The sequence below is a fragment of the Carettochelys insculpta genome, chromosome 23 (assembly GCF_033958435.1).
Source record: "Carettochelys insculpta isolate YL-2023 chromosome 23, ASM3395843v1, whole genome shotgun sequence".
NCBI classification, from domain to species: domain Eukaryota; kingdom Metazoa; phylum Chordata; order Testudines; family Carettochelyidae; genus Carettochelys; species Carettochelys insculpta.
The window spans coordinates 12,289,851-12,315,033 of NC_134159.1; the positions used below are offsets into that span (position 1 = coordinate 12,289,851).

The window sequence follows — 25,183 nt, forward strand, 5'->3', positions numbered from 1 at the left end:
AGTAACTGCTCACCAAGATCAGCGAGCGATTGACATGGTGTCTGGGAGTTTACACAGATTCCCTAATCCACATTTAGCTGCCTTTTTATGCAATTCCCTATAGGCCAGGGGTCAGCAACCTCCAGTGGGTGCAAGAGTGGCATGTAGCCGGTTTTCATTGGCATTGGAGGCGGGAGCTCAGCCCCAGCCCTCATCCCCCATGCAGCTGGCAGCTTGCTCAAAGTCAGGCCACCTGTGGCTTAGCAAAAGCCCAGCTAATGCTACCAACCACCACCTACACAGTAAAGCACTGCACTTTCATTTATTTATTAATGAAGCTGTTGTAAGTAGGACTCTTACTGACTTTAAAAAGTATCACCAGCACTTGGACCTACACAGAGGGTAAAGGGTCAAATTTCGGCACTTCGCCTCGGAAAGGTTGCTGACTCCTGCTATCGAGACTCCATCCCATCCATTCCTACTGTGATTACAATAATCTCTCTTGGCATTCACTTGATAACGAGTAGGATGTCTTCATGTCAACCTCCTATTTGTCAGTCCCTTGATGACTGACCAGCCCAACTCTGGAACCACAGGTGTTATCACAGAAAGGGCAGGTGTTGGTAGCTCTTGGAAGGGAGTGGAGTAATTTTTGCCACTCTTTTCCCCGTCTCTCCTTATCTGCGCTGAGGCCAGACCTCTCAAATTGCGTCACCCCCTCCCAGATCACTGCTCTCCACTGGTGATGGTCCTGGGCAAGGTTTTCCCAACTGTTGACATCAAAGCTGCATTTTCTCATGTGTGCCTTTAGCACATCCTTATATCACATTAAATAAAGGCTGCATGGGGTTACTCCAGGGATAATGGGGGACATTTATCCCCATTTACTAAGCCAGCAAGTTCCCAGTAATTCTGCAATTCCCTAGTGGCCCCTGCACTCCTGGGAAGGGTAGCACAGAAGAAAGAATGTCTCAGCTCCTGTAGTCAGAGAAAGAGGCAGCAGATGCTGGAAAAGTCCGAACGACAACCCTACACTTCTTCTGCAGCCGAGAAAGTTATCCTTGGTACCAGGAGATTTCAGCTCCAGTTGAAGTATGTGTTAGCTGCTCTGGTTTCTTATAATGATATGAGTTGGGAACCACAGTCTGAATGCCTTACAAGGATAATTACAGGTCCCTTGTGTAATTCAACTCAGTGGCAGTAACTGGCTTCTACTCTTCAGCCAGCAGAATGGAACAGGTGTGGCTGAAACTATATCCCACCCCACATCCAAGTTCAAACATGAAATCTATGGGGCCTGCTGCTCTGGGGAAGCACAGCACATTTCTCTCTCATTTGCATGGGCAGGTGGATGCTATAATTCACCCTATTGTCACCCCTTTCTTGCACAAGTAACTTCCCGTGGCTAATGATCAAAGAGCACAGTGGTATTCTCAAGAGAAGGATGCAAACCCTGAGGTCTAAAGAAATGTGCATGATTCTGAAAGCAGTGTTCATGGGATCCAGAAAATGCACGGAATATATCAGACTGTCCTCAGCTGGGCAGGAGGGTTATTATTCTTGCATTAAATCTTGAGTTGATCCTCCTTGCATCACCCATGCATGGCCATTGTGCTTTTGGTTATATGGACAGCTAGGCCACAGGGACTTTAGGAACAATCATAGCAAATGGGGAAAAGGCCCCACACATACGGAGTTTTATGGGGAAGGGAATACTGTGAAGAAAAGGTCCCTTCACCACCAAAAGAAGTATCACTTTCAAGTTGGGCCTTTTTCCCGAGAAGGCCTTCCATCAAAACTGAAGAACAAGCAGAATGGGATATCATGAATATCCTCATTACACAGAAAGCTCAATGGGAAAACTGCTCCACCTCTCACTTATCCATATATGGAGATATACCTTGGGAAATCATTGAGTCCAGTCCCCTGCCCTCTCGGCAGGACTAAGCACCATGTTTTTTTAAATCTAATTGCCCCAGCTCCCTAAATGGCCTCCACACAGATTGAACTCATAGCCCTGGGTTTAGTAGGCCAGGGATCAAACCACTGAGCTATCCCTCCCATCCCAGCATGCTGTTCCAGTTGTGAAGATCTGCACAGAGCAACCAATGTGTCTGTCGAGATGAAACGAAGAATCAAAGTAGCTAGAACCATTGTGCTTCCAAAACCACGTTAAGAGCTGACAAGGGGAGATGTACAGAAGAACCATTTGCAGCACACAAGAAGTTTCACTGGTCTTACAGAAAACTCAAATGTACTGCATAGCCATGAGTGCTGTCTGCTGGCTCCTTAACTGTTAATTATTTGTCTATCTGCAGATACAGAGTGTGCTGGTGAAACCCACCACCCGACCCCATGCCATTCCAGTCATCTCCCCTCCCCATCAAGAGATGGCAAGAGAGGTAGGACCAACACACTCGCCACCTCCACATAATGAATCCTGCTGTTTCCTTGTGTTTCTGGGCTGGGTCTGGCAAAATAAAAAGAAACAAGACATTTTATTTATGGTTGTGTCCATGGACCACTCTGTCTAGACAGCTGGTATTAGCATCTGAAACCGGCCTGGAATTTGAAATGCTATTTATTTATCAGGAGAAATAAAAACCCTGAGACGAAACAGTTCATAAAAATTAGTTGGGAACTGACACCGACCTGGAGGAGACAAAAGGTAACAATGTCTAGAGCAGGCGTCTTCGTTTGTCTTGGCCTCAGAAATATTTTCACAGAAAACAGAAAACAAAAAAAGTCAGCTTGGCTCCAGCAAAATGTCTTCTCTCTCCCTCCCTCCCTCCCCATCCTTCCCTCAGCTTCTCTGAACATGTCCCCACCAGAGAGCCTGGAAGCAAACCAGTCAGTCAATTGAAAAAGAGAGATGGAGGGAAGAGTAGCAGGTGTCACCTATCCACAGGGAGCCTGGGGATGAGCAGTCACTCCCTCTTCATGGAGGGCAAGGCATTCGGGATGACCAGCTAAAAAGAGTTAAGTTCAAAACAAGGAGAGGGAGAGCTGGAAGCAGGAATCCTCAACCCGCTCGTTTCTCTGGCATAGAGGATACAGAGCAAGCCGTGCCTGCCTGATTCTGGAGTGGCATATTTGCAGGGCACTGCACCTCCTTGTCTTCAGATACAGCACCATTTCCATTCCAGTTCACAGGTTCCAGGGTTCCAGTGACAGAGGTTTCAAAATTCAGCATGGACAGAGCAAAATAAGTGTCTGGATCGCAACTTCTCCTACCCCTTGCATGAGCAGCTCACAGTCACTCAGGGAAACATAAAGAGAGTTTAATGGAGCCACCTCATAATTTTAAACAACAGCTACAGAACTTTAAAGAGGAACCACATGAAGTCATGAGACCTCCCGTCTTCCAAAGAGCAACAGGGCTCTGTGTTGTAGCTGAAAGTTCATATGAATATAACTAACTCATTAGGACAAACACAGCAGCTTGGCTGGAGAATTCCTCCCGTTCTCCAAAGACAGGAAGATTTTAATAAGTGAAGCAGAGATCACAGCATCAGGGCTGGAACTAGCAGGGCTTTGTGTGGGTCAGACAAAGGCAAAAGTTAGCATTCCAAAACTGAAGGAGTAAAATAAAAACAAACTTGGTCAGGTAGTAGATAGGGGAGAGGAATCTTGTGCCATTAGTTAAGTACGAAAGCCCTGAAGATCTGGAAAGAAGGGAGAAATTACAGTCTAGAACATATCAAAGCATGTTCCCACTGCAGGCCATGGGAGCGTTAGCCAAGGATTGCAGGAGCAGTAGTATCCTGTGTTTTGTTTTTTTAGAAGCCTTGATAACATGTAGGTTTGGAATCTAATGTGGCTATTCTCAGTGCCTCTATCCCGGTGATAACTGAGCATTCTGCTTCTGAACGCAGCACCTGGCACCTGAATGCTGGATGATGAGTGATACCCTGCAAGTGAAATCTGCAGCCTGTTGTTTCAAACTACTTAAAGTACAAAGTACAAAGATGGTTCTAAGCTCACAGGAAAATTGCCACGTAAGGCCAAAAAGGCATGGACGCAGTAATCAACAGGTGTTAATACAGCAAACAGTCCTCACAGTTAAATTACGTATGAGAAACCAGGGCACAGTAAATGTTCTCAGTTCTATTCAGCAAGGGGGCTCAAAACGAGCTTTTTAAAGCCAATTATTCCAGCCCGAGTTCAGAGGATGGTCAGTGGGTTATTGGAATTTTGGCAATCTGGGTTTAACTCCTAGCTGATTCCATGCTTAGTATGAGGCACACTTATTTTCTGGGCCTCAGTCTCCCACCCCTCCACTCTGAAATGCAGATGATTTCCCTTCCCTACATTCTCTCCCTCCCACCCCGACCCTTGTCGTATGCAGAGTCGTTGTTGTGCTACGAGTAAGGTACCTTTCTCAGACCTGAAGAAGAGCTCTGTTTGGCGAGAAAGAAAAATTGTCTCTCTCGCCAACAAAATTTGGTTGAATGAAATAATTAACCTCATCCACCTTGTAGTTCTCCTCTTCTAATCCATTTGGAATGTAAACTTTAGGCCAGGGGTCAGCAACCCCCCAGCACAGATGTCAACAGTGGCACGTGAGCCGATTTTTATCTGCACATAAGGCAGGAGCTCAGCCCCACCCTTCCTCCCCCATGCCGCCAGCAGCTTGCTCAAAACCAGGCCACCTGTGGATTAACAAAAGACCAGCGAATGCTATCAACCACTACCTACACAGTAAAGCTCTTCATCTTCATTTATTTATGAATGAAGCTGTTGTAAGTAGGACAAAAAGTGACTTTAGAAAGTTATCACGAGCACTCCAACAGTACATAGAGGTCAAATTTCAGCCCTTCACCTTGGAAGGGTTGCTGACCCCTGCTCTAAACTCTCTTACCACACATACGCAGTTCACCTAGCACAACAGCGTCCTGGTCTCTTTGGAGCTCTGCCACTGTTAACCACAATTCTCTAATTTGTTCCGTGCAGTCTTCTAGATATCGCTAAAGCATCTCATAACTGTATCAAATTCAGGTATTTTGTGCAAAGGGTGAGTGGATCCTGCTAGAAAGACAGGATTTGCTGGACCAAGGTTCTGATCCACTATCATAAAATACTACAATCATAAGGGACCTCGCGAGGTAATCAAGTCCAGTCCTCTGCACTCAGGGCAGGACCAGACACCCTGTCTAGATCATCCCTGATAGATGTCTATCTAACCTGCTCTTAAATTCCTCCAATGATGGAGATTCCCTAAAGTCCTTAAACAATTTATTCCAGTGTTTAACCATACTGACCGTTGGGAAGTTTTTCTTAATATCCAACCTAAACCTCCCTTGCTGCAATTTAAGCCTGTTGCTTCTTGTCCTAGAAAATGTTACCGACCCCTGCCATACAACCTCCTAACCAGAATAACCTCCTCTCACTTCCAGAAACTTCCCCCCAGCCAGCTCCAGAGAAAAACCTAAGTCATGCCCCTTTGATATGGCCAAACTTATCTAAGGCTTCTCCTACACATGCCACTTCCCGTCAGAAGTGCCATAGTAACAAGGCAATTCGAAGCAGGCTAATGAGGCATTAATGTGCATATTCAGTACCTCATTAGCATAATGGCAGCCACGTAATTTCAAAGTGCAAACTTGGAATTGCAGATTGGTAGTGGAGATGGGGGCAGCTTCAAAATAAGCAGCCCGCTTCAACATTCCCTTACTCTGATCTAATTCTATGGGAGTAAGGGAATCTCAAAGTGGCACCCCCATATACATGGTCAATCTGCAATTCGAAAATCTCACGGCCACCATTGTGCTAATGAGGTGCTGAATATGCACATTTACACCTCATAAGCCTGCTTCAAATTGCCTCATTACCATGCTAGCGCCGATGGGAAGTGGCATGTGTAGAAGCAGCCTTAGTATGGAAATGCTGTGGTGAATTCAGAGACCAAAGAGCCAAATGCTGAAGCACAGCGAGGAAAGGATGTTTTCTTTTCTGCTGGACAAAACATAACATTTCTGGCAGGCGCGAGCAAGGATTGAACACTCTGTCCACTTTGGCAGTACCCTGAATTCCTGGATGGACGCAAGTGTGTTTTTACATGCAACATGATTGTGTAATCAATCTCCATCCACTCCCTCTGAAGGAACTTGGCTAAAAAGCATCCACCAGGCTTTGGAAATGGAGAGTAGCCCAGGCACATTGCATTTCACTCCATTCCAAGTACTCCTAGGCACAGCTGCAGAGCAAACACCGCAAATAAACCAAGCCCCCTTTTACTCAGCACAGTCTGGGACTTTGCTGCACCTAGCTTGTAAGAAGTTCAATCATCAAAGCCCAGTTTCTCTCTCTTGTTACACCCAAATCAAATTAAGCTATACACAAAAAGACAGACAGATAGAGTCATGAACTAGCTACACCAGACAGCACCACTGAAAAAGTCTGGAAAACCTGAGACCAGGGTTCCCTACCTGCTAGGTGCTCAGAAGGCCAACCAGGAGAAATTCAGGTTCCGTCCAGCTGATTAGCAGAGCGTCCACAACCAGCAGCATATATTTCAATGGGTGGTGCACATCCACACATGCCTTGGTTCACATAACAAAATTAATTCTGCTCATAGATGGAAAATAGAGGGAGCATTACCTTAGCCTTAGAACTAGGATTTCTAGGCTTGCTAGCTTGTCTGTCCATCTTCTCAGGGTCTCCCACACAGCTCTGGGCTTGCTGCACAAGAAAAGGCACCCTGCAAACAAGAACACAGTTAACTAGCTGTTATGTGTAGGCAACTCACCCATGAGTCCAGGCCATTTGAGATATACAGATTGCATTGGAATTAACAGCTGTTACTCGTCAGCCTTGTCTGCCAGGCCTAAGAAGGAGCAGACTCTATCGGTACTTGGGAGCATACATCCAAAAGAAACACCCCATGCTTACTAATTCTAGGCAGTACTCTGCTTCCCAATAACAGCTAACCTCTGCCCAGAAAAGCGTGAGAGAATCCCATTGCCAGAGGTGCTTGCTTTGGGAGAAGAGATACACCAGGATGCAGGTGCCTCACAATCAACAGAAACCTTGTGTGCTTTTGCAGGAGGAAGAACTAACACCCTTGTCCTAGCCAAACATCAGTTAAGGCAGGCATATTTTGCCAGACTGTACTATGAACCAGCTAGCATATTTGCTTGTGCGAGTCCTGAACTGCTGTGACATTTTGCAAGGCTCTTCTAAATTGCAGCTACTGCCCAGGCACAAGCTGATTACAACAGTACAGGGCAGCTGAGCTTTGAAGCCCTTTGTGACTCATCAGGCCAAACAAAGCCTTTTCTAGAAGGCTATACCACTGCAACACCTCCACTCAAGCCTGTACTTCCCTGCTATTTGATACCCCAACCAGCTCCTCCCTGACTTATTGCTATCTGTTTTCTTAAGGGGATTCCCTGGGAAAAATCCACCACCATCCACATGTACTTTGGGGGGAAAACTGGTGGGTGAGTGGGGAGAAGTGCTGAATCTGCATGCTTTTTAGAGGTACAGGTTTAAGTCCCATTGATTGAGTATCAGTCAATGCTCACAGTCATGGCCTGGTACCCAGTATCTGATCTATACTTACACAATCAACATAATTGGAGATACTTACCTCCTAGAACTGGAAGGAACCTTGGGAGGTCATCTAATCCCATTCCCTGCCCTTTTTTTGGCAGGACCAAGCACCATCCCTGACATCTGTATGCACTCATCCCTAAATGGCCTCCTCAAGGATTGAGCTCACAACCCTAGGGTTATGAGGGGAATGCTCAAACCACTGAACCACAGAGTTTTGGTCAGTACAGCTTGAACCTCTCTAATCTGGAACTCTCTCGTCCAGCAACATCTGTAATCCAGCACAATTCTAGTTAGTTGGATGACCACCTATGGCTGTGACCAAGCTTCCTACAGTCCCATAAAGTTTGTTTACAGCCACCAGTCCTAGCTCTCAGTATTCTGTGCTGTTATTTAGCTCTAACTTACCCCTAAATGGTCGTGTCTACACCAGCCCAAAACTTTGAAATGGCCATGCAAATCAGCAGATAGGAATAAGGGGATTTCGAAATTGCTGGGGTCCTTTCGAAAAGGAGCCCCATCTGGACGAGCCGTGAGGTGGCGAGCCGCGGCAATTTCGAAGTGCTGCAGCCACCCGCATTCTAATGAGGAGCTGAATATGTATTTCAGCGCTTCATTAGTAAAGGGCTAGTGTAGACATAGCCAATGTCTTCCAGAGCCTAGTAAGCTGTGGCAGTGTTGGTAATGCAGTAAACGATGTTAACCATCTGTGGTCTGGCAAGTTCTCTCGTTCAGCGATGGTCAGGTCCCAAGAGTGCCAAACAAGAGGGATTCAACTTGTGTAATTCTGTTAGTTTGGTTTCCTTCCTAAGGCACTTGCACTGTTTTCTGCCATCCTGTAATAAGATCTCCATTTTACAAACGGGGTCCCAGAGAATAGTAGAAGTTCTGGACCTGAACGTAAGCTTGCAGCTAGTCAAGAAAAGCAGCTGTTGAAGACTAATTTTATCGCAATCAAAACATTTGGCGTAGACATGATGTCAGCACATCTTCAGGTAGTATTCCTGCTGCTTTGCCTACCTGCAAGAACTGGGACCTTGTCAGGGCTTGCAAGCTCCCAGCTTCTTGGTACCCTCCCCCCAGAACCCCAGGGCGTCAGGACTCCAGGCAACCAAAGGAGCTGTATCAATTTTGTTTAGAAAGTCAAAATGAAACAATTCGATTTTTTCAAACTGGAAATTTCAGGCTGTCCCTGTTCTGCAGGAAATTCTGTAACCGCCATTTGATGCAATGCAGCATTATTTTTTCCATTATCAGACTTTCCTGCCTGCTGGTGATTCTAGGTTCCAACCAACCCTAACATTAGGTGCAAATCTATGTAAGGGAATGCAAGCTCAGGCCAGGATGTGTCTGCATGACCCAGTTGCTTTTACAAATGCCTGAAAGCCACCTTAACCTCTACGCAACATTGTAATGTGCAAAACAGTGGAACATGGCTGGACCAGGTGCATCTCAGTACCCCTGAGGGCCAGAACAGCAAGTTAGGCAGTCAACGCGTAATGCCATAGGCTTGCGTGAAGCTCTTAAGCTGGTATCTCCTCAATGCTATGTATGTATGTGGTTTGGGTGGAATTGGGAAACAAGCATTTCAAGGCAGCAGAACAGAATGCACCAGGGCAGTTCGAACTCTGGCAGGAGAGCCTTGCTAAACAGTAAGCAAGTTGTAAAACACAAGTCAGACAAAACATCTGGCAGCTGCTTCAAATAGTTTTCTGTCTGAAGGGCGGACAAGCCGGCAACAGACTCATAAATCAAAACATTTGTGAGGACAGGGCCAAAACCCTGGGGGGAAATGAGAGGGGGCTGGCTTTGTGCAGCCCTGAGACAAGCATTTCTTGCTTTGGCACCACTGCCAGGGCCAAGGAAGTTTTAAAAACAAAATAAGGAAATAAATCTCCAACTATGTCCCTCTCCAGTCAAACTCACACCAGCTTTTGGTGCAAGATGATGATTATCAGTGTGGGATAAGGTGGGGGAGCACACTACACAATGCGTTTTACTTCGAGCTTTGGAACAGCTTCCACAAGGGAGCAGACCTTTTTTGCACCCAAATTGGAACATTCACTACATCAGTCAGCAGAGGAAGGCTGTGTGCGGTGAAGACCGGTGTTTGCTCCCCCACATCCACGGGTGGAATAAATTGTTATGCATTCATGTGCAGATGTGCACCACCAGTAGAACTATACTGCCAGCTGTGGGCACTCTGCTAGTCCCTTGGGCAGCACCTGAATGTCTCTGGGGTGGCCCTCCAAGGCATTGGTTTACAGGGAACGCTGGTGAAGGCATGAGGCAGGGATTCAGGAGATCTTCAGTCAGTTCTAAGCGGCCCACTGGACATCCTCTGTGACCTTGAGCAATCTGTGCCTCTGTTCCCCATATACCAGGAAATGGGACTTCTCCTTTCCAGGCAGCACCCCAGGGCAGAGTTGCTAACTTTCCAATCATACAAAAAACAACTCCTTTGCTCTGCCCCCACCTTGCCCCTTCTTTGAGGCGCTGCTGGCTGCTTGCTATATCCCCTGGCCCTCATTCACTTTCACTGCTCTGGGGGCAGGAGTTGAACAGTGGACTCGAGCTGGAGCCAGAGATGGGGGTTTGAGGGGCAGAAGAGGGCTCTGGAGTGCAGGTGGGGACTCAAAGCTGGGGAGAGGGCTTAAGTGGCAAAGGGAGTGTGAGCTGTGGAAATGAGGGGGGATGTGATCTGGTGCAGAGGAACGGGGGTGTCTGCTGTTGCCAGAAAGCACTTACCTTAGACAGCTTCCAGTCAGCACTTTTACTCTAGCCACCAAGGCAAAAAAAACTCTCCTTCAGGCTTCTGAGTTATTTCCATAGGTGCTGGAAGCAGTCCTCTGGCTAACTAAAAGCATACTGGATTACAGATGTAGCTGGATGAGAGAGTGACAGACTAGAGGTTCACCCTATAGTGGAGGTGCTGGGAGCCACTGAACCAAACTGTAAATCTTGTAAGTAATGGAAACCTGTTCAAGACTGCACCCTTCCTTATGATGGGTGTGGCCAACTTTCCCACGGTCCCATGAAGTTTGTTTACAGCCACCAGTCCTGGCTCTGTGTTCTGTACTGATATTTAGCTCTAATTTATGCCTAAATGTCTTCTAAGACCTCAGCAAACAGTGGAAGCATTGGTAATGCTGCTAGACAGTATTGACCTCCCATGGTCTGACAAATGTTATGGTTCAGCACTGGTCATGTCCTGAGGGTTCCAGGCTAGAGATGTTGAACCTGTGCAAAGAATTGTTCCAATACCCGTGTTCCCTTTATTTTTCCCCATGGAATAAATTTTATTATGTGCGCTAAGGCACATGTGGATGTCCCCCACCAAAAGAAACTTGCTACTGACTGTGGGTGGCTGTGGGCACTTTGCTAACCAGCTGGGCAGCACCTGAATCTCTCCTGGGCAGCCACACAAGGGTTCAGCTTACCGAGAACACTGTCCCGCACCCCTGCTTAGTTTTGTGTGTAAGGGGTGTTTCTGGGGCGGTGGGGGACGGCAGGGAAGAAGAGAGGTTATCTAATCAGCAAGATACCTCATTTTCTTCCAGAGATCATCACAGGCCTTCTGGGGGCAGAGGTGCTTCGGGCACCTCGCCTTGCTGAGGCGGGAAAGAGTGCAAGAAAACAGAATGGCAAAATTCCTTGCAGATGAACTGTGATTAGTCAGCAGCAGAAGGGAGGCAAAGCGATATGGGCCAGCAAGCCGTCATCTGTTGATTCCACCAGGCCCCATCCTCAGCTCCTGACTTCCTGTGCGGTTGCTACGGCGACGTACATAAACACTGCAAACTCCAGGGCCGGAGCAGGTCATTTATTTCAGCTATTCCCAGCAGCTGGAACGAGAGCCTGTTTGGGTGTCTGGAGTGGAGCATGAACAATTTTCTCAGTCTTGGGCGCCTGCTCTGCCTTCTGTCCCCGCAAACCCAGCTGATGGCTGTACCCCCCGCCCCGCGCCCCCCATAGTTTCTGGCGCAGTAGAGCTTGCATTCCACAGCGCATCGATGGGACGGGCGGCGAGCCTTGTCCGCAGATGGTCAGAACTTCGCCTTTCTCTTTCAGTCCCTGCACCATGAGGAAGGGGCTGAGATTAATTCCTACCACGTGGGCAGGCTGCCTCCCTCAGCATCACTTCCCCCCAGGCTCACCTTTAAATGTGAAGAGATGGCACCAGAGAGGGGTCGTGCTCCTTTCCCCGCGTTTCTCTTGCCTTTGCCCCCAAGGCCAGGGCAGAAGCAATCTCTCCCTGGGCTGGAGTTTTTGAGGCAGTTTTCCTCTCACATCAAGCCCATCAGGCTGGGTAGCTCTGTGGCTGGTGCACTTCCTCTCCCAAGAGGGCGTGGGGTTTGTTCCAGATTAGGACAGGTCCTCACAAAGCCCAGCCAAGTCTGTTGCATCCACACAAGCCTGCTGGCAGGGGCAGGGCAAAGGGGGCAGTTGTCCCTGGAGCACCAGCCACCACGATTGCTACTTGTGCAGTTGGGGTGGTGGCTGGAGCTCCAGGACCCTTTGAAGTGCTGTGCCAGCACTGCTCCACCTGCGGGCAGGTAGGGAGGGAGGAAGCAGAAGGGATCTGGTCATTAAACCAACTCAATTTAGGTCCATTATTTCAGTGGCAGCAGGGCAGGGAGCCACAGAGAGCCTCACCCACCCACCTACCGGCAGCCACACCCCTCTGGTGTGCATGGCTCAGTTTACGCCTGCCAGGGGAACACCTCCATGCCAGGCTTCCTTCTGCTGGGTGCACATGGCTGCCTGGCCTAGGGTCCCCAGCCAGAGACACAGAGGGGTTAGGTTTGGGGCTGAGGCGGGTCAATGCTATGGAGGGGAGGTGGATTTGGGGCTGAGAAGGATTAAGCCTGGCAGTAGGGGCAGTTTGCAGGATGTGGGGTAAAGCTTGGGATAAGGGAGTAGATTTAGGGGGCTGAGGCATGTAAAGCCTGGAGATCTGGGGCAGGTTGTGGGGTAGAGCCTTTGAATGGGGTTCTGCAAAATTCTTTCAAGTTTAAAAGGGTTCCATGGCCAAATAAAGTTGGGAAACACTAGTCTAAAAGATTGGTCCTCATCAGAAGTCATGGAATCCATGGGTAAAAAAAGCTCTAGGATGGGCTATACAAGAAGTCAGCCTAAATAATTGTCTGTTAAGGACTTAAAGACTTTGAGTGAACCTAGGTTCATTTTAAGGAACAAAGTTCAGGGACAGTGACTAGTCTGCCCAGTCAAAACTGCCACCTCATCTCCAAAGTTAATTCCAGCCACATGGGCAGCAAAGGTCTCCAGGCATGACTGGGTCCCACAGGTATTAAGAGGTTAATAATGTTGCCCAAACACAATTTAGCTGAAGATCACCAAGGTTTCAAGAACACAGAAACGCTGCAACTCCTACATCTGGTCACCATTCGCTAGGCCTGCTGCCTGCCTCCCTCCTCTCACTCCCCGGGAGGGAAGTTACGTACAATGGAAGGGCATCAGGCTTGATCCCAAGTGACAGGTGGGGTGGAACCCTAACTCCAACACTTGTCACCAGTAAAAGCAAAGCAACACCAGCTGGTTTGGCACCATCAGGACCTGACTGGCTCTGAATGAGAGAATTTGTTGGACAAGTCCCCTGCCCTCAGCTCCCAAGCTGCAGGCTCCTGGTTCAGCTCCCACCCACCCTCCTTGCGCAGCTGCTGTGTCCTGGATGGCCCAGGCTCTGGCCCTCACCACTCTCACCCACCTCTGCTGTTGCTGCAGGGCTCTGGGTCCAGTCATATGCTGGTGGCAGCCTGCTCTTAGGCTCCCAGTTCCTCTTGTCCAGGAACATCCATGACCTGACCAGAGTGTGCTGGTTTTTGAGGTACATCTTAAATTCAAAGCCCAGATGCCTTTATGGAAGTTCTGCTTTAGCCAGTAAGTTATTCATATCAATGCAGGGATAAGGGGTAAAACTTCAATGGCTTGTGATATACAGGAAGTCAGACAAGGTGATCTAATGGTCCCTTCCAGCCTTACAATCTATTTAAAAAAATATATATATATAATCAATCAGAGCCATCTCAGCCTATAGTGGTCCATTACGTGGCTCTGCTAGAAAGCATGCACTGGACTTCAAGGAGTGCAGAGTTTGTGAGACAGGATGTAGGGAGCTCTCATGGTCAGATAGAGGTGCCAGACCCTGTTGTCCTCAGCCTACACTTCTATTCCTTCCCCTACAATGTGATACTCTGCCCTTTCACCAATACCACCACCACAGTGTTCCCCAAGTAACTTTATACCTCCAACACTGCACTTCTTCAGCATGAGAGCATCACCACAAGGTTACCCCAGATGAGCTTGCATAAAAGCACAACTAGTAACAACCTCTCTGGACCTTAAGCGGAAGGAGGAAGCAGTTCTTCAGTTTGAAGAGCAAGGATGGTTGGTGTTCTAATACCTAAGGCCAGAGTTCAAATCCCAGCTCTGTCACAGACTTTTTGGGTAGCTTCAAAAGGAAGTCTGTAAAATGGGCATAATTCATGGCTTCATCTTTGTTCTACTCAGATTTGACTCTCTGAGGCAGTTCTCTTGTCAGTGTGTGTACAGCCTTGAGCTCAACTGGCCCCTGATTTTGGCAGGGCCCCCAGGCACAAATGAAAAAAGCATGACTCCTGCTCAATATTTAATAAACTTTATTTCTGTATCAGGTTACTGAATATTATCTACAGCTGTAAAAGAGAAAGCAAAGAGTTTAAAACTGTACAAAGCAATGCACTGAGGACAGGAAAGAGACAGTGGAGACAAAGGGGATGCTAAAAGCACAAGAACAGGGCAAAACATGGCCACTTCCCAGGAGTGGTGGAAGACGCTGCTAGAGTTGAAGGCAATAAAACTAGGCTCTGTACACACTGAATTCTCTTGTGCAACTTCGTACGTGTCCCACCTGGTAACAGAAGCTTGTACAAATCCCTACATAAAATAATCACCTGGGTCACGTTTAAAAAAAAAACACCAAAGGGGCACTCTGCACCCCCACCCAGTCTTGGCACCAATTCTGTGCTTTAAAAAATATACTATGGCAGTAGATTTTTTTTTTTTTTTTTAAAAAGGTACCCTACAGCAGCTGTTTAAAACAGGATTATACAAACACCACAAATATATATTAAACATTTTCAACAAATAAACTTGTTTGTACCTGTACAAAACTGAAGCAAAACACACAAAACCTTGTTTTTCAAGGCAAAAAAGAAATGTGCAAAATAACCCCAGAGAAGGCAGCTGGATAGCCTACTATTTGGTGAAGCCAGGAGAGAGCAGCTCCTGTTGTTGGACAGGGTTCTCTCTGTTGAGCTACCAAGGGGAGAATCTTTATTTGGGATGTACAAGGATTTGCCTCCCCATCCCCACTCCTTTTTTAAAAAAAGTTTCACAACGTTTTTCTCCCCCTCGTTCTTTGTAATTTGTGCCATTTCCCTTTGCTGTGCATGCAAAGCCTCAAAAGAGCACTGTTAAACCTCCCATCAAAGTACTTTCCACCACATCATCCTCTAGACATCTGGCCTCCTGATATACTGCTAGACAGAACACATACTGTGCACACCCTTCCGCCTGGGTCATCTCTCTGTCCACCAGCCGGGATGACAGAGGATTGTTCCTGCCAGAGAGCAAGGGAGAGATTATCTTGATGGACAAAGCTCTGATCTGAATGCTCCAAGTGGTTTACCAAAGCAGAAGATTCCCAGGCAGATCCAGGTCAGGGGCATTGTAGGCTTAAGCCTTAACAAGGAGCCAAATAGGACACAGACATACAAAAGGAGAAATTTGTAGTTATAAAGGATCTGTGACTGATGTCTGGAGTGGCTAGCTCTCCAACGAGACTATTGCATGCCAACGTGTTACAGCAGGGGAAACTCACCATCACTGGCATGGGGATAGCAGAAACCTGATCTAATGACTGCAGGTTCAAGTGAACACAAGGGAAGAGAGGGGAGATGCAGACCTCAGAGGGGCTTCTCACTGCTTTGCTTTCCCAGTCCACAACAGGCTTTAATCTGCCACTGGTGTCACAGCCAGTGACAAGGAAGACAAGACGCAGAGGGGAAGGGGAAAAAAAAATCCACAGTGTGAGGGATGGAGCACGACAGTGAAAGAAGTGGGATTCAATCTACATGAAGTAACAGTTAAGACAGGGTGAGACAGTATCACAACACTGACATCAGCTACATAACCACCTTATCCAAGTTTTAAAAAAAGTGTCCACAGAGTTTTTTTGGTGTCTTCGCTCCCCATTGATGTGTTCCAGGTCCTGGCTTGCCCGACGGCCCCCATCTCATGCCATTCACACCTAGCACCTGGCATTCAACCTGTTTACATTCCCAGCACTTCCCCTTCAAGCTATACGGGCTCTCCTTCAACCGGCAGAATTTGCTCCTAGACTGCAGGCATTCAAAGGACGCTCGACAGCAGTTTGCCAGGAGCTGGGAAGAAAGCAGCAAGGGATGCGTGGAGAGATTCTGCAAGAGTGGCGTGCAGGGATGTGAATTTCATCTGCAAAGGTCACTTCATTGCGGAACAAGGATACTTGAAAACAGCCATTTTAAAGGCATATTTGGTTTTGGCATTGGAGGAGGGTACTTGGGCCGAGGGCATCCAGCACTAGTAACAATGAGGGGGGGAGGCTGACAGGACCACTGTCCAATGGGTTAACGCCAAATTGTTTGCCTCTGTTTCAGTTCTCACAGCGTCCTCTTATCAGTATAGGTCATTGGTAGAGAAGGTAGCTCTTGAGGGAGGCCGGCAAAGGCAGTGCGTGGATCTCACTCAGCCGATCCTTGCCCAGAGCCAGCCGCACAGAACGCCGGCACAGGTCCATCAAAGGCAGTGGTTCAGCTGCAACAGACCAAAAAAAAAAAAAGCCATGTGTTAGCTGGAGCCAGAAGTTAAGAGCTTGGTAGCTGTGCTGCTAGTTATGGCACCTGGTACTCAGGAGGAATGAGAAATGGAGGGCCTGGCATGTTCAGGAACCACATGCTCTTAGTAACCTAGAACTGTTTCCTGGCTTGCTATGAAAAGGGCCCACAAAAGTTGAGAGCTATTTGCAGAGAGCCTGGAAGGTGGTGCACAGCCTGGCAATGCCATCAGTAAGGTAAGACAGGAGATCCTGGAATCCCACCCTGAGTAGTTAGGGAGATGTAGCAGCATTCAGGGAAGGTCGGGGATCCTGCATGTTTACCCATCACAACGCGGGAGCCTTTGTGAAAGCTGTTTGCATACAGCCTTTGCCGTAAGATTTTACTGTATCTAGGCACCCAGAAGCAATGCACTACTCTGCCCGTTTCTAGGTACCCCAGAAGCCTACGCATGCTTACTTCTGACACCCCCACAATGCAGGCAGGCCAGCTCCATCAAGCTGCACAAGTCATTGTATTTGGCTGCTTCAGCCAAGATTTCCCTTCCAACCTGAATTCTGGTCTAGCAGCACCTGATGGGACTATATACAGCACCCATCAGTGCAGTATCCAGGCAGTGCGCTACATAACCATTTATTTGGAGCTCACAAAGCCAGTCCTACTGGGGTGTATTTCTACATGTCCTTGGTTGATTGGGCAAGTTCCTCCTGCCAGCACAGCATTCCCCATAGGGAATCTAAAGAGTTCCTATTCAGTGAACACATCCTGAAATGCAAGCACCATTGTACAGCTGCAAGCCTGCAGACAAGGGGCCATGGCAGGTATATAAGGGGCAGCTGCCCCAGGGTCCAGCAATTCAGAAAGACCAGGGACACCCAGCTGGCACTGCTGCTACTGCAACAACAGTCCAAACCCCAGTCTAGTCCCATCACGGTTTAGATTGAAGGATCCATAACATAACAGCTCCAATCCCTGCGTGTCTGCTCCTGAATGTCATCGGAAGTGCCTGTTTTGCCTTAGCTATTTCTGCATGGTTTGGGACTTACAAACTTATGAGTAGGGCCCTACCAAATTCACAGCCATGCAAAATGCATCAAGATCATGAAATCTAGTGTCCTTCCATGAATCTGATATTTTATGTGCCTTTACCTTATACTATACAGATTTCACTGGGAAGACCATTATTTCTCAAAATGGGGGTCATGACCCAAAAGCATTTGAGGAGGGGTAGAAAAATCATGGCATTGCCACCCTTACATCAGCTGCCTTCAGAGCTGGGCAACTGGAGAACAGTGGTGATAATGGTGGCTGTGTGCCCAGCTCTGAAAGCAGCTCCTTGCCAGCAGCAGTGCAAAAGTAAAGGGTGGCAAAACCATACCTGCCTCATCCTTTACTCCTGTACTACTGCCTTCAGTGCTGGGCCCCTGTAGGGAGGCAGCTACTAAGGTCCTAGCTCCGCAGAGAGCAGTGCAAAAATAAGGGCGGCAAAGCCACTAGGCCATGCTCAGAGCCCCCGTACACTAAATTTGAAAAGCCAAGAGACTGATTGGTCGGTGTTCACAGCAGGTCAGACTAGGAGACATGAAACCTAAAGCATACACACGCCCCAGAAGAAAAATGAAACAGGCATGCCAAATGCACTGGAGACCTGTTTCCACACATTCACTCCAATGCCTGTGAGTCACTACTAGTGCTGTCTCAGGCCAGGAATACTCTATGGCAGGGATGTGCAAAGTGCAGGGAGAAGGCCCCTTCAGGGGGACTTGAAATTTCCTATATGGGGGTGCAGCACAATCAGCTACTGGGTCTCAGACTAATCCAGCTCATTAAAAACCTTGAAATACTTTCCTGTTCTGATGTCTGTGTATTCACATTTCTAGATCAATTCATAAAATTTTTTACACTCTACAGACTTCTTTTCTTACACGTGCCAAAAGGTTTCCTGGACCCATATGAACATAACCGAAATTTCCATTGGTTTGGATTACATTAGACAGGTTCAGGGGGCCCTGCTAACTGCAGAGAGACAAGAAACGGGGCCTGATGTTGAAAGTTTGGTCATCCCAGCCCTACAGCATGTAAAATACAGCACAGAGCAGCAGAAAATCTTCCAGCTTTCACCTGTCTCTGCAGTTCAACCTGAGTAACAAAAACTAAGATGAGCTTTAATGCAAAGTGAAAAAAGAAAAAAAAGATATCCCGCTTTGGTTTAAAACCTTGTCCCTTTGGGTCTGTGTTTATACAGCTGCTAACAGAATCCTGCTCCTTGAGTTGGGTTCCTGGGGGAGGGAGAACCATAATGCAAGCACAGCCCATTGTCTTAAACTGCTGCAATGGCAAGGCGGGTGCAGTCTGTGGTACTCGACACTTGGACTTTGTTCTACTGAAGTGAACTATATAACCCTCCCCTGGAAATCCCCACTCAGGTATCTGATAAAGCGGGTCTTTGCCCATGAAAGCTTATGCTCCAAAATACCTGTTGGTCTATAAGGTGCCACAAGACTTCTTTTTGTTTTTGAAGGTACAGACTAACTCAGCTACCCCTCGGCTACTATACTGCTGAAGTAATTCATTAACTATAATTAAGCCCACACTCAAGGTCTTAAGAGGCTCTATTATTGCACTGGGAGGCCTCTGAACAGTTTCGGAGAAGAGCAAGTGCATCTACCTGCCAATACAGGAAGAAAATATTCTACAGCCCATTGCAACGATACAAAACAGGTGCTACTCTGGGGTGAACATTCTATCCCCCCCATATTAAACCTGACCAATTTCAGTAGCAGCAAATCCAGATTAAACCATTTCTTCCAGATGGGCTAAGTCACTTTAGGACAATTGGGAACCTCTATCCGAAATGGGCTTCTCCCCCACCCCCAACCAGTGTGAACTGGGGAAGCTTGTACGAAGCTTGGCAACCAACAGCCATCCTGAATTTACACCAAGCTGTCAGAACTAGGAAGTTTTTCATGGCTGCAGTACCGAACTCCCCACTGTTGAAGGGCGTTCCTTGGCCTCGAAAGGAAAACGATGAACAGCTAGTTGCTGAAAGAGACAAGCTTCCAGGCTCATGACTGTACAGCTCCCTACACACCTGCCTGCAGCATGGAGTTTAGAACCTGCTCTCCTGCATCAAGAATACATAATGATAGTACCGGGTCAGACCAAAAGGTCCATTGAGCCCAATATCCTGTGTGCTGACAGTGGCCAAAGCCAGGTGTCCCAGAAGGAGTGAACGTACTAGATGAAACCTTTCAATTAAACGGGAACTACAGAGAATCAAGAAAACTTCGCTTCCTTTATTGACCTAAATCCATAGTAAGGGCCTCGAGACTCTGGCAGTAAAGAGGAGAAGGAGAACATCAACTTTCCACAGAGATTTACCACGGATGGCTGGAGTACCAGCAGTAGGTTTCCCTTCTGCTCTACCACCCAAACATGTCATGATTTCCAGTCACCTGTTTACTGCTGCCTTCCTAATTTGAGGGTGTGTATGATGCACAAGCAGACTTGCTGAGTTTGCTCTACTATAGGGACATAATCTGTCTGCCTGACAGCAGCACTAGATACAGATGGTGCCGGGGGGGGGGAGGAAGGAGGAGAGAGAGAAATACACACCGCTCTTTCCAAAATGTAGCCCATCAGCAGAGACTAATCTGGATTAGAAACCCTATCCTTCCCCCAAACCCTTTGGGGCTGCTGCCCTAATGAGTATTTTGGCTTCACTTCAGTTTGCATGAGTTTTCAGGTACATAACTCACTAGCTACTGGGAAGGTAGTGTGGATATATGGTCTGGTTCCTTTAGCAGGGCTAGGGAGGCAGAAATCTACACTTTCAGAACAAGCAGCAGAGGGTTATACTCACGGTCAAGCCCATTCAAGTAGCGCATCCGTATTTCGCAGTGCCCCCACACTGCACTCACAACCGGATACAGTTTTTTCCCTTTGAGTCCTCGAAAAGCAACACCCATGAACTGCCCGTCTACAATGAAGCTCAAGGTCCCATCGTCCATGTCCAGGACCACCAGGAAAGAGTCGGGAACAATGAAAGTCTCATCTGGTTCTAAGAAGGCAGGGTAGGTTTTACTTGGCTGGTTCTTCCCATCATGGTACAGTCTGTTCCGCCCAAGGTCCCAGCCCCAGGATTCATGGTTATTCCCTATTAGGGTTGTGTACCCCACAGAATGTAAGGGGGCATCTGCTGTAGCCACTCCTACCACGGCATGTGTGCCCCGCTGTCTCATGGCCCATGTGATCTGCCACACATGCAGTCCCCTCGTATATCCAACTTTGCCTCTGATGGCGTCTGTGCTTTGAGCCACCGGATGCCGGTGGAATATTAGTTTGTCGTCCTCTTTCACAAACACATTCAGCGAGCGGTCATCATTGTTCCAGGAATGCAGCAGCTGGACCTCATAGGAGACTGGAGGCATATCTAATAGCAAGTCCAGGCGCGTGGGTTTGCAGTAGTCCAACCCCTGGAGCTCCTGCTTCAACGGTCTGTATGCCGGGTCTCTCATATCCACAGTCTTTATCCCGCCAGTGACCTTTTGACCCATCTTGTGTTTCGATTTCAAGTACTTATAGACTCCAAGGGCAAGCTCATCAATTACCCTCCTGCTGTCATTAAGTCCCCACCAAAGAGGTTGCTAGGAGACCTTATCGAGATGTGCACTGGTCAGTATTGCCTAATGGAGGGAAAGAAAAACAAGGAGGAGAGTTAAACATTAGCGCACAACCTGTAAACAAGATTTCCAGAACCTGGTTGTCTGGTCAAACAGACCAAAGTTCACACAAAGGGGGCCCAGCAAGATACCGGCTCACAACACCCTGCAAAGACAGAACTAGACCACTTACTGCAGCACGTTCAAGAGAGCCTTTAAAAGCTCTGCCTACACTGTAGGACAAGGTCTGACTGCAGCACATACTCACCTGAGCTAGCTTTAAGCTAGCTAGTCAGTGCCAAAACCAGTCACGACAGCGTGGCAGCTTAAGCCTGGCTAGGACTCAGGAATCTGCAAATTGCCTAAGTACCCAAAGTCCTTGTGGCTGTACCTTCTCCACTACTGGTACTTGCACTGGTTGATTAATGCTCTCAGGCCAGTTGCCAACATCGTGCAGTTTCACCTCTGACTGCCGCACGGACAAACCCACCGCAGTCGCTGAGAGTTTCCAGGTAACTCATGCAAGTGAAGTTTACATTTTTCTAGCTTCCTTATTAAGCACATACAGCTTCGCAGGAACTGCAAAGAGAACACAAGTCTAGATACTGGGATGTATGATGCATAGAGAAACCCAGACCTTGAGCCCTTTTGTCTCCCTGATAAATAAATGGGTTGTGGGGACATCATTAAAAACTCTGAAGCTTTGGGTTTTCCTTGCACTACAAAGACTGGACCACTCCATTGTCCATGTTAAAGCTTTTAGACACAGGGCTACTCTAACATGCAGTTTCCCCATAGGCATCCCTTGCATTTAGTCCCCAAATACTCCTGCTAAATTCTCTAATACATGATGCATACACCACTACAAGAGTTACAGCCTGATACAAGACCCTAGCAGAGATTAAGAAATTCCTCTTGGCAGCCCTGAATAGGTGATCGAGCTGTAGCAAATACAGCTTTTAGCAAGCACAGCCTTGCTTTGTCTCATCTGCCACCTATATCCCCGTGGCCGCAAGCTGCAAGAGACACCCCAGCCACTGCCTGCATCATCCTCCCGCGTGTATCTTTCCAGATACTTATACAGTCCCTGGTATTACATTCCAACTGGACATCAGTCAAAGTAATCTCTATGGTTGCCCAGAATGGAGCCAAAACACACACTGCATTTAACACTCTGCAAATAAAAATCCCTGAACAGCCCCAGGCAACTACAACAGCTATTTGAACCCTTGCAGCAAAGCAATTCCCAGGGGCATCCCAAGTTCAGACCGATTCAAGTTGCGTTCAGAGCCTGGGAGGAACTAGCTTTCATCTTACCTACGGGGAGAGATTGCTCTGGGAGGAGAAGTGGGCTTGCTTACTGAAGCTTAAAAGGCAAAGTCCAGGGGTTACTGCATGTTCAATATTTAGCTTGTTCTTCGCAGCGCAAACTTCCCATATCCTGACCCCCCAGCTATTATTTTGCCATAGACACGACAGAGACAACCTTCACTTGCCATGAAAGGAGAAAGGTAACTGAAACCTTACTACAAGAGGAGAGGAAAAGGAGCAAGCTATGTTTCAGCTGGTTGCCCTTCAAGGTTTTGTTTCCTACTCACTGTGCTCAGAGGTGGAACCCGACTGCGGGAACATTACAGGGCCGGCTGGCAGATCCTGCTGTCTAGCACAGCACTGTAAGCCACCGGGTAGGAGTTTAGCACTTGGCAGCCCATTGGCTGGCCTGGTAAGGGTTGAATTCCCAGCCGAGGAAGTGCTCCCCCATGTGAGGAGGGGAAGCAACTAGTTTAGATTTCCCAGGGAGCTGCCGTGGCCGGCAGAGGGAGCCGGATCCAGCCTTCCTTGGCTGGCTGCCGTAGGTGACCAGGCTGTCTAGTTGGGAGGGAATCCTCTGGGCTCTAAGCATCCCTTGGAGGGGGGGCGGGAAATTCTACAATGCAAAACACACAGGCGAGGTTGGCTTGTAGTGCTGGTACAGCCACAAATGGGTTTTCCTGCCTCGGCTCAACGCCGCATGGCAGCTCCTGAAAAAGTCTTAAACATGGCTACCTCCCAACAGCAATAGAGCTATTTCACTGATCAAACAAGGGAGAGGCCAGGCAATAAGAGAAAGCCCTGAACAGTTACAAGCCGCTTGCAGGACAGCGGGCAGAGTTAGAGCGTGCACTGTCTATCCCCTGCACCCTCATCTCTTGCCTAGCCCGACCCCTCAATTCTGTCAAGTACCTTGGAAGTATCCTGACATCGCAGAGCTGAAGCGGCAGGCAAACAGGCTTGGCCCAGCCTCGGAAGGCTCACATTCCAGCAGAGCTCCCATTGAGTTACTGGAATCCAGACAGCAGTTACAAAAACCCTCCTTGTACGTTTGGTCTCAAATTCCCCGCATCAGTGGGGCAGCTGGTCTTCCCAGGCAGACAGGCGTTCAGAGCAGGACTTTTTTGCACAACTTAAGTTTCCTTCCAAGCTTCAGACAGGCTCCTTTCCAGCAGAGCCGATCTGCCTAGAGACCAGCCACTTTCACACACCGCTCTGTGGCATTGTGTCCACCCAAACAAATCTGTTCTGGCTCAGCTACACAAGCAATCCTCTGTTAAGGAGTGGCCAGAGTAGGGGTAGCTATTAAGAAAATAAAAATCTAGGCGGGGAGGGAACCAGCTTTCTAAGAAAAAAAAAAAAAAAGTGTTATTTTAACATTTCCTGGAGTGAGGCAATCCCCCAGAACTCTTGCCAGCTACAGTCACAACACTTACTCACGACTAGGACCTCATCTGCCATGGAAAAATCACAGTGCGTGAATCCAATCTTGTCTGAAAAATACAATAAGGTGACCAGACAAAAGGAACAGCACTTTAGTAAGACAAAGGGGAAGAGCTGTAATGTTTGTTGGCCTAATCATGGACAGACATGTCAAACTGCCCCACTCTTCTATATGAGCAGAGTTAGTGAGACTATTCTGCTATTTTAGGTGCCTGCGGTCCAGGGTTGCGGCAGCTGTTTGGCTATTTGCATAGTGGGCTACACCACATGCACACAAAAGCTTTTCAGAGACTAACCCTAGCTCCATCTCCAAGAAGTCAGCTCCACAGCAGCCAACACAGCTGCCTCTTCACACTCATAAGGAAAGCCCTGCAAACCTGCAGATATCCGCAGCTCATTTTTGCCAAAATGGATGCAGATGCACTTTTTTTTTTTTTTTTTTTTAAATCTAGCACACCACAAGTTTGTGGATATCCTCTCTATAGCTTTAGGTATCCACAATCTGCATCTGCGCAGGACTCTATGCCTAAGGGATCCCTTGACCTGAAGCTCTTTCATATTCTCTTCTGCCTTTCGCAGGATTCTGGGAGATGTGCAAATCGCTCCCAACCCCCCAACCCACCTTGCTTTAGTTTGTTCGACTGCTATGGAAAACAAGGCAGTTACTACTTAGAAAGGTGGCTTCCACCTTCAGAGGTTCAACCCATTGTCTGCTACGGTTTCACATGGGCCTCATGCTTCCCCATTTGAGAGACAATGTCAGTGAAGCAACAAGACCTAACCCTACACCTCGTATTCACTTGCCTGGGATTTCTGATGTATTTCCTTAATAAACAGAAGTGCTTGAACAACTCCAGTCCTGTAGACCAGGGCTGATAACATTGGTAATAAACAACTTGAAACGGAGAACAATTACTGTAAGTGAGACACCATCCTGAATTATCCGCATGGGCGCCTGAAGACAAGTTAGGGAACACGCAAGGAATGCTCAAGTAACTCTCCAGCACTGGCCGACTGCTTAAAAGTCATCCACCATCTGCAGAATTATATTAAATGTTCCCCTTTGTTCAGTTCACTGCTCATCTTTCAAAACAGGAGCCTCATTCCCCTTCACTTCAACTGGTGGCAAGGCTAAGTCCTGATAAACCTGCAGATATGGAGATCTCGAATCTGTCTTCTCAGCGCATCATTCCTTCCTTCGCCCCACACAATCCAATCCTAATGCAATGCATGCTGCTCAAGGTGCCATCAAGATGCCTAGCACAGACAGTGTACCTGCTCCTGAAGGCAAGTCCCAGCATGTATTATTCTGCTTACTCTGAGGAACATACCTAGCTCCTAGTGAGACCAGGTATATTA

General features: G+C 47.7%; 1 protein-coding gene across 2 annotated transcripts in view; it reads right to left on the minus strand.

Moving 5' to 3' along the window:
* Window positions 1-14,177: 14,177 nt before the first annotated feature.
* SPSB1 (splA/ryanodine receptor domain and SOCS box containing 1) overlaps window positions 14,178-25,183 on the minus strand; it is a 78,314-nt gene continuing 67,308 nt past the window's right edge. Inside the window, exons 1-3 of one of the 2 annotated variants that reach the window (XM_074975838.1) lie at window positions 23,294-23,587; window positions 20,272-21,094; window positions 14,178-16,389 (exon numbers count right to left, since the gene is read on the minus strand). In XM_074975838.1, coding sequence (XP_074831939.1) covers window positions 16,262-16,389; window positions 20,272-20,965 — 822 coding nt within the window. In that variant the 5' untranslated portion in view covers window positions 20,966-21,094; window positions 23,294-23,587 and the 3' untranslated portion in view covers window positions 14,178-16,261. Of the gene's footprint in view, window positions 16,390-20,271; window positions 21,095-23,293; window positions 23,588-25,183 lie in introns of those variants that run through there. The other variant, XM_074975837.1, reaches the window with a different exon arrangement.